The following is a 9,947-nucleotide window of genomic DNA, read 5'->3' on the forward strand; positions in this document are numbered from 1 at the left end:
GAGCCAATCAAGAGAGGAGCCAACTCCAGCGCTGACCTTTCACTCGCTCAGGAGGAGATCCAGGGGTTCACCAGCGACTCCTGCATCGGTTTAATCAGTGTGTGCTCATGCTGGGTGTGGAGTTCAGCCAGACTCATTTGGGGGATGATGTTTGAATCGGGGAAATGTCAGGGAAAGTAATGCTGTGCGTGTTTTTCAGGGGACAAACAACTGGTGCAACTGGTGGCTCGTTGTGTCAGAATAGTTCAGAATCAAAGTAATCGTGCTTTGTGGGCTAGTGAAACTTGTGGAGAGGCTAGCGATAACAAGTTAGCTTTGAAAGCATGAGATCCCACAGTGTCTCCAAAGACACGCCTCCTAAAAAACACATGCAAAGCGTCATGAGAAACTGCGTTTAACCATACCTCATGTCTCAAAGCACATCACATTACAATAATGAGTGTAAACCACTTATAGAGCTCTAGTTGCACCACCTGACCGCTGCAGATTCATTTCAGCGTTGATGGTGTTGATATAGAAACGCATAAATCCGAGTCTGAGGACGTGTGCAGCTCTGGGTTGCGATCTCATAAATTATGGTTACAACATGGCGTGAACGCAGCATAAGCTCGATGTTTTGGTTCAGGAGAAGCTGTAAAATGCTGCTGTTTGTTTGCGGCGCTCATTAGCCTTCAAATTGCGCAAATCGAAATAGCGAGTTGAAAATACGCCAAATGGAAACACGTCAATTTTGCAAAAACTCCCATATTTCGCAAAAAAAGTTTTAACGCGCGCATTAGGTGGTTTTTCAGGCTTTTCGAAACTGCAATGGAAACAGTTTTTTCTGCATTTACAGTCACCAGAAACTCCTCATATGAGCCTCACACAAGTTTAAGGGTCTTTCCTCTCCATTAATGCTTGAATTACACGCCCACGACTCCTCCATTAACAATAATGGCTAGTGCGGTGACTGAGATATACATAAAACATGCCATGATTTCTGGAATTATTATCGGTTAATGGAAACGCCTACCCTACCTTTAATGATCAAATGATAATGAAAAAGTTAAATAATAATAATATACATGAATACAGTACAGTGATATCGCAATCCAGAAGACAGGGCAGAATAAGGGATTGTTCTCTGTGGAGAGTTTTGTGTTTTGTTTCATGAGTTAGTGGAATATTGCAGATGACTCCATTTTGTTTTATTATTTAATGCAGTGACATTTAATTTTGAAGTGTGAGCAAATATGTCTCTTTTCGCAGGCCTTTGGTTTGACCTGGAGATCTCGTACAACGGTTCCTTTCTTATGACTCTCGAAACCAAGATGAACCTGACCCGACTGGGAAAGGAGGGAGAAAGCTTAGGAGAACAGGGAAAAGAAGGGTAAGAGAGTTTCAGAAGACCCAAGTTTCCTCGACACTTGTTCCAAAATATCTAGGCTTCTTCTTTTATTTATTTTTTTCTGTGTTCTTTTGATGGGTTATTTTTTCTGTTGGATGTATTTATCATTTCCTCTCTTTGCTGTTTTCCGCTGGACTCATTTCTTTGTGGATGTGATCTCTTAATGGTGAGTTGAATCAGGGCTTTTCCGAAGTCTCTCATTATGTTGTACGTGTTTCTCCCTGCTTTTCCTCCACATCCGCTGTGTTCTGCATGTGCTCACAGAAGCTCTTTTCCAAACCCTTTATGTCTGAAACACTCAAAATGATGCCTAAAAGTGTTACGGCTCCCGAGGGTTCGGAACAGACCTTTCATTTTTTTTATGGAGAATTATTTATTTTTTTTGTTTTGTTACTGTGTATTTTAGGTGTGTTGCAAGAGCTTCGCTCATTCCCTTGCTCTCAGAAAGCCAGTTATCATGGACATATGGCGCTTAAGCTCTTGTCTGTTTGTGTGATGCTCTAGACCCAGACCACGCGCTTACTTCTTGGCCGACAGCGATGAAGAGTCATCGAGTGCGGGATCCTCTGATGAGGAAGACACTGCCGAAGTGCCTGAGATCACAGGAGTGGAAGGGTGAGATTGAGAAACTATACGTTTGTGTTTATTAACAGTTCGGTCTGTGGGTCTACGTTCACACGCAACCAAATAATCGGATTGACGGCTCAATCGGACTCAAAAGCCTTCATGTAAACACCTTAATCGATCCGATTGAGCTCTATCCCAATGAGATTTCGATCGGATTGAAAGGGTTGGTTTATTCCTTTTCTAATCCGATCGAGAGGACATGTAAACGAATGAATTCAGTCCGATTGAAACAAAAGTTGTGCATGTAAACGGTCTGTGGATCAAAATGGCTACGTTTTAGCCAAAGATGGGCGAGTGTTTAAGAGTCAACCCTGAATCCAGTTTTTATCTAAAGCAATTGTTTTTAATCCTTAAATAGGTTTTTAAATTGCTCTTTTATAGTATTTCAACTTTTCAACCATGAAAATACCCAGGGACACTGGCATTGCATTAAAACACCAACCAGCCCATCAAAGATGGCCACACACACCCCTGTAGAAATAACTCTTTTCTTCACAGATATGTTGGCGGACACCGATCCAGCAAAATCATGCGCTTTGTGGACAAGATCGCCAAATCCAAGTATTTCCAGAAAGCCACGGAGACGGAGTTCATCAAGAAGAAGATGGAGGAGGTGTCCAACACCCCGCTGGTGCTGACGGTGGAGGTTCAGGAGTGCCAGGGAACACTCGCTGTCAACATCCCGCCGCCGCCCACAGACCGGATCTGGTACTCTGCATTCATTCATATCCTATACACACGTGTGTGTGTGTGTGTATATGCACAGATTTAGGGTTCGTACAGATACTGTAAAATGTCATTCCAGGACTTTCAGGAACTATTCAAGCTCTACTTTTTTGGTTTTCAAGGACTACAATCAGAGATCTCGCTTATCAAACAATATCTATTTTATCTTTCAAAGTCTTAAAAAGGTAAATGGATAAATAAAAATAAACTAATAAAACAGAATGGTACACATAAAGTGCAGCAGATGCAATGACTGGTAACTTTAACCATTAAAACGATACTATGACAAAGATATTCCTTGTTCAAACCGATTTTTTTTTTTTTTCTCATTGACATTAAGAATGGAAGCTGTATCACATACTTATTATATACATATTTATGAGCAATATCACACTCATAGCCATGCGGAATGGCTCTATATCAGACGGGTTGCAGCAGAAATTGTGTGAAAAGATTGTTTTATCAATTAAATTACATATGGTGTTTTAATAATTAAAGTGCTTTTCAAGTACATTTTCATAAATATGGCTGTTTTCCAGGGCTTGAGTTTCAAAAGGTCAAATTCAAGCGCTTTAAACACTTTGTACGGACCCTGCAGAATTATAGTCAGATAGTAGCTGTGTCCGAAAGCTTAACGATTCTGCCTCCGAGGACACATTTCAAGGCACATCCGAATCCAGTGTTAGTTTCAGTTCTTGTCTACTAAGAAACATTCATCTGATCGATTTTTGAAGGCAGCACAGGGTTTGAAATGAACTTTTTCACTAACCAGCCTCTACTAAATTAGGTAACCGGCCATTCAGAACTTCTACTAGCCAAAAAAAAAAGTCAGTTTGTGTGTAAATGTACATTTTTGACCACTTCTGATGTCATTTCTAGCGAGTAATGAAATATTAGCTTAGTTCTCACTGAAGCTCTGTTGTGCTGTAGATCATTAAACCGTTACGCTGCTGCGTCAGAAGTTACGCTCCCTCAGTGTCGTAAGATACCTTCATGCATTTCCTATTTCCTGATAAGGCAGCGAGGCACCAAATCTGTGTTTTCTAATGCAGCCGGCGTCTTTGTGCATCATAAAAGCTGCTATCATGCCCTCTGCTGGTCATAATTCAGCACACGTGGCAAGATATTTCATCCCTCTGTTCAAAGACTGGTTTTAAAATGACTTTTAAAGATTTCATTGCACGGATGAAGCTCACGAAACCCCGTCAAAAAAGTGCAAATGTTGCCAAAAATCAACAGTAAAAGAATTAAGGAATTATATTTTACTCAAATACAATGGGCTATTAAGATTTATTAAAAGAGTTCATCCAAAAAGGAAAAGTCATTATTTACTCCCCTTCATGTCGTTCCAAACCTGTAAGACTTACATTCATCTTTATTCATGAAATCTGAGAGGTTTCCGTCCCTCCATTGACAGACTAAGCAACTACCACTTCGACGCTTCAAATAGTTCATAAAGAGATCGTAAAACGAATCCATATCAATCAAGCGGTTTAGTCCACATTTTCTAAAGAGACTCGATCGCTTTAAATGATTAACAGATTGAATTTAGGCTTTTATTCACATATTAACCTTCATCAGTGTTAATGATGTTTGTTCTCATGTGTCAAGCAGGTTCGGTTGAGCTTCGGTTTATGTTTGCTGATCAGTGTTTAAATGTGAATAAAAGCCTGCATTTAATCAAGCGGTTTAGTCCACAGTTTCTGAAGCGACTCGATTCATACGGATTCGTTTTACGATCTCTTTATGGACTTTTTGAAGTGGTAGTTGCTTAGTCTGTCAATGGAGGGACAGTTCATTTAAAACATCTTCATTTGTGTTCCCAAGTCTTACGGGTTTGGAACGACAAGAGGGTGATTGGTGACCATTATTTACATTTTTGGGTGAGCCAACCCTTAAAACAGTGCAGGTAATGGTAATATGTGGACATGTGCTGATGTGTGTGTGTTTGTGTTTATTTCAGGTACGGTTTCAGAAAGCCTCCTCGTCTGGAGCTGAAAGCTCGGCCCAAACTGGGCGAGAGAGAGGTCACTTTTGCCCATGTGACAGACTGGATAGAAAAAAAACTAGATCAGGAGTTTCAGGTAAATTGGTTGGTCTTCTCAGAGGTGTTACAGGACTATAAGGATTGCCATTGGTTCTCAGCTCTGGCCCTCGAGAGCCAGTGTTCGAAACCTTGGCATTATTGGTGCATGTATGACGTTTCTTTATAGGCCAGCCGGCAGTTCGCATCACACTGGTTCCTTCGACTAAACCCCAATAGGATTTTCCAATAGGCTTTTGGATAATCGCTAAAAACAAGCTCTGTGATCAACTAAAGTTTACGATACTTGCACGTTTTGTCCATCAAGATAATTATCACATTATTTTGAAGCCTAAATGCAGTCGCCAGAAGTAAAAAGCTAAAGGAACTACACCACCATTTGTTAGCAATCACCTTTTTCAAGACGCGTAACTCTCAGTAAACTTCCGGCTTCTGAACCGGTCGCAGTTCCACTCTGGCTCCACATGAGGGCGCTCACAGGACGAGTGCAGAATGAATGGAGGTCAATGGCGCTATACCAATAAAAATCCACTTTTCTCAGGATATATAATTTTTTGTCTAGTAATTTGAATGTTGTATTCGAAAGGAGACGCAAAGAAATTACACATTGCTGGGTGTTAGATTTTTGAGAGTCACTTATTTGCTTTAAAAAGTCTTTTAAAATGTCAATGACGTCATACACATGGTACGACCAGAGATACTGCTTTACGGCAATCCTTCAGTCGCTTTGGTGCTTTCGCGCTCTGCACTTTCTTTTCTCTCCAGGCATCGACAACACAGCTGACACAGGTAAACACACGTGCTAGAAGAGTTTTTGTTTTGTTGTTTTAAAAGACCATCAAGCGGTATCTCTGGTCGTAATCAGTCCTTCACTGACCAATCAGCGTTCATTAGCAGAATGCTAGCGTGTTATGGGCAACAACAACTCAACCTGTAAGAAATCGAAAGGACATAAGTACTCGTTCATTCAACTTTCGACCTATACCCCATGTTGAACTTGCAAAACCTACAATCAAATCTGAGATTTCTCAACGGCAATCGGGTGAAAGAGACACATTTAGCCGTCTAGCGCCATAGACTCCCATTCATTTTGCACTCATGGGCGATCGCCCCCAGTGGAGCTCTGGTGGAACTACAACCAAAATTCGGTACAATAGGACTTAATAGGGAGTGGCCAGGCTCTCCGTAGACGGGCTCTGATGTGTTTTATGTCGTAGAATACAACGTGAAAGTGTCTTGAGCTTGTCCACCACAGACTTTATTTAACCCATTGACTTCGGGACAATGGAACTGGAAATGCTACAATGCTAACTGGTTTTGGCCTGCAAAGTGATGTCATACCTGCACCTCTCCATTAGTGGTTTCCCTCTGTGATTAAGAGCTGCAAGCCCATATTTACCAGTTTGGAGCCAAATACATGCACATCACTTCAAATACACTTTAATTTAAGGTGTTATAGTGCACACAAATACTGTGCTGTGTATTAATTATCTATGCTTGCTATAGCTAAATTATGCATGATTTACTGTTATTATTATTAGAGTAAGTACATGTTGCAAGGTTACCTTATTTTAAGGTGTCATTGTTACAGTGTCATTATATATTGAAGTACTGAGTAATATTAAGCAACTACATGTACTGACTATAGGGTTAGGGTTTGGTTGAGGGTTAGTTGCATGTAATTATGCATAATTTACTGTTATTACTACGGTAAGTAAATGTAACGTATGTAACAAGGACACCAAACGTTCCTCGCTGCTAATAAACAAGGTTTTTATGTTTGCATTGTCATTACCTCCTTCTCTTTCCCCTCGTTCCTTCCGCAGAAAATCTTCGTAATGCCAAACATGGATGACGTCTGGCTGCCTATCATGCACTCTGCCATGGACACGCGATCCGATGCCAATGCCTTGAAGGACGAGGACACCGTGGACCCCGAGGAATCCCTTGATGACATGTGAAGATGTGTGTCTGCGTAAAGCAGAAGACAAACACTCGAGTCCCATGAGGGCAAGACTAATACCTGACTTGAAGATTACAGGTGCCATATTGCCCATTGAACACAGCTGTGAAAAATACACATCCAATAACTAAAAGAAAGGACAAAATTGCTTGCTTTGCTTGCTTGCGTTTGATTTGACTGGGACGGTCCCGAATGCACATGCTGTTGGCCCTCAAGAACAGGATTAAAGAGGTTTTGGTGACGTGAAGACGCATAGAAAGCCTAGGTAAAGTGTACTCTACCTCTGTTTGATGCACGCTGACTTACCAAAAGCCCCGGGGTCGCATGGCACAACCTAAACTCGTATCCTGTAATAGCCTAAGGTCACAGCCTAACATCACAGGACTTTTACTACGACCCGCAAACCACCTTCGAGGGTTCGATATTCGCGTTACAAACACCAGTAAATGGTCATTTTAACCAAACCTAAAAGCCATTTATGATTTTCTCATGAGTGTCATGCGCGTCTAAGCAGCAAATAATCGTTTAGACTCAACAGACCTACTAGCGCACCATTTTTCTCTTCCATTCACCGCTGCCTGAGCCCTCTGTGTGGCGTCCGATTATGCAATTAGATCAACTTCACTGTGCTCAAGAGGGACGCCAGCCAATAACCCCTCATTCCTTAGCGATCCCGACTCAAACAGCCTATTCTAGTGGGTTCATAGCTTTACATCCGCAGGCATTGGGTCTCCAACGAGGGGGAACTAGCGTGCTATCAATGCTAATGTGCATAGTTAGGATGGCTACCGGCTCATAAACGCTCCCCCGTATCATTGTATAGGTTTAGTTCGTCATCTAATCGAGTGTATTTCGGTGCAAATTCCCATCACAGAAACCCCTAGGTCAATGTTGGAAGGCTAATTCAACCATGGCTATCCCTTGGGAATTTCCTATTGGCTTTTAGAATAGTGTTTGTTTTTTGGGAGTGTATGAGGTAAAATGACACGGTTACCTAAAGAGACTCACATTTTTTTTTATCTAAACTACACGTCGAATGTGAATTTGAAGCTGCTGTTTTGTTGCTAGGTAAAGAGTAACTTACAACCCATAAACAAACATCCTCGTGGCGTTTCTTGAGAAACACTATTCATAAACCCCCACGGGAACATCCCAACTAGCTCTCCTTGAAGACTGAATGGCTTTATTTAGCAGATGCTAATTCGCGTGACACGCTCTCACCGTAAACCCGTTGATATAAAGTGGAGAGAAGACTCGATTATGGTCGTTATTCACTTGAACTGAAGATGATTTTGGTGGATTCTTGGGCTATAAATAAGTGCTATTCTATTTCCAACACGATGAACTCGTATGTTGTGTACATGTGAAGGAGATCGTTGAATGTACAAAGCGTTTTCGTCCACATAGTGTTAATATCCGTGTTGTTCATCGTCAGGTTTTTTTTTTCTTTTCACTGCGCTTTGCAGGTCATGTGGTGTATTAAATCAGGTAGGTCGTCTCTGTTGGATCATCAAATATCATGAATGAATTCTGACATTCATCCATTATCAGATCCTTCACATGTATCGAGAGGTCTGAGGAGAAAAAGTGTTTTATATCCGACAAACATGACAAGGTCTGTATCTTAGCTGGCGCTAAGGTGTCAATGAACGTAAATTGTGGTTATTTTTCCACATCGGTTTTGGACTCGAGTCCAAATAATCAATCCTACGTGTACTTTTGATTTCAATGTGTTTACTTTGATTGACAGTTTCGTGCTAGAGTATTGCCATTCACAATTGATCTTTTGTGCGCGCTCTGCCAATCGCTTATTCCTTTGCACAATGTTTTATGTTGATATTGTGTTCGGCCATATTGACGACATGATTGTGTGTGGAAATTGATAAAAGGCTTTTGCAAAAATAATTCCAGTGTTTCCAGTATTATTATTTTTTTTTTGTGATATTGGGACATGAGGTCAAATGGTAATGAGTGAAAATAAAAAAAACTTTCGAGACCACATGATCAAAATGGGATGCCATCATTGGTGTGACATCATGAAGTGAGGAAAATGACAAGCTTTTGCTAGTTTTAATAGTGTCATAACTACTATTTTACTGGAAACATGAATATGATGCACTACTGCAGCACAATCTGTAAAAGAAATTGTGCATTTCATGTTTCTATTGTCAGAATTAGTTGTTTTTACTTTGTCCCACAGTTTGGGAGGATGATTTTAGGTGATTTGGACCATGTTTAATAGTTTAGTTTATTAAGAAAATGATTAACCTTGCAGTAGAGAACCAATACGTATCTTTGTATGCTCTAACACCCCAACCTTTTCATTTGTGCTAGCTGGATTATGCTCAAATAAAACAAATTTATATCAGGGAAGGGTTTAAGTTCATCCATCCAACAGTTACAACAAAAAATTGGGTCAGTTTATGATTTTTTTTTAATTAACCCTCTGATGGTCCTCGGTCACTTCTGACCGAATAATTTTCTGTTTTGAATTTTTAAAAATCACAGCTTCATCGGAAGGTTATGATACTTGGTGACTTTTCTGGGATTAGGTATGTGAATACAAAAAAAAATTGAGGTCATGATCCGAGCTTGCTAAGTGGCCGTAAAAAAAAATAGTCCCTTTCGTGGTCTTCGGTCAAAAATGACCGACCCATAGGAAATGAATGGGAAATTTACAAAAACGCAAAAATTCTCTGAACTTTTGACTGTACAATCTACAAATCGGCCACGATTCTAAAAAAAAGTACACCGCAGTAAAGGGGTGACACTCTACAACATCAAGAGTGCAAAAAATTCACACCCACCCACACACACACACATACAAACACACTTTTATACACATACACACCAATAAATTCAGACTACAAAAATCTGTTTTGAATTTTTAAAAATCACAGCTTCATCAGAATGTTACGAAACTTGGTGACTTTTCTGGCATTAGGTATGTGAACATACAAAAAAATTGAGTTCATGATCCGAGCATGCTAAGTGGTCGTAAAAAAATTTGTCATGATTTTGGTCTTCGGTCAAAATTACCCCCATAGGAAATGAATGGGAAATTGACAAAAACACAAAAATTCTCTAAAAATCAGCCACGATGCAGAAAAAAAGTGCTCCGCAATGAAGGGGTGAAGCTCTAAAACATCAAGAGTGAAAAACATAACATAATTAATAATTATAATTAATATATGTATATA

General features: G+C 40.2%; 1 protein-coding gene across 5 annotated transcripts in view; it reads left to right on the forward strand.

Moving 5' to 3' along the window:
- tex2 (testis expressed 2) overlaps positions 1–8,652 on the forward strand; it is a 60,144-nt gene extending 51,492 nt beyond the window's left edge. For 3 of the 5 annotated variants that reach the window (XM_084416868.1, XM_084416870.1, XM_084416869.1), the window contains exons 8-12: positions 1,249–1,369; positions 1,892–2,002; positions 2,513–2,722; positions 4,704–4,824; positions 6,611–8,652. In XM_084416868.1, coding sequence (XP_084272994.1) covers positions 1,249–1,369; positions 1,892–2,002; positions 2,513–2,722; positions 4,704–4,824; positions 6,611–6,745 — 698 coding nt within the window. In that variant the 3' untranslated portion in view covers positions 6,746–8,652. The remainder of the gene's footprint in view (positions 1–1,248; positions 1,370–1,891; positions 2,003–2,512; positions 2,723–4,703; positions 4,825–6,610) is intronic. The other 2 variants (XM_084416871.1, XM_084416872.1) reach the window with 1 other exon arrangement.
- The last annotated feature ends 1,295 nt before the right edge of the window (positions 8,653–9,947 follow it).

Source organism: Rutilus rutilus (assembly GCF_951802725.1).
Source record: "Rutilus rutilus genome assembly, chromosome: 1".
Classification (NCBI taxonomy): Eukaryota; Metazoa; Chordata; class Actinopteri; order Cypriniformes; family Leuciscidae; genus Rutilus; species Rutilus rutilus.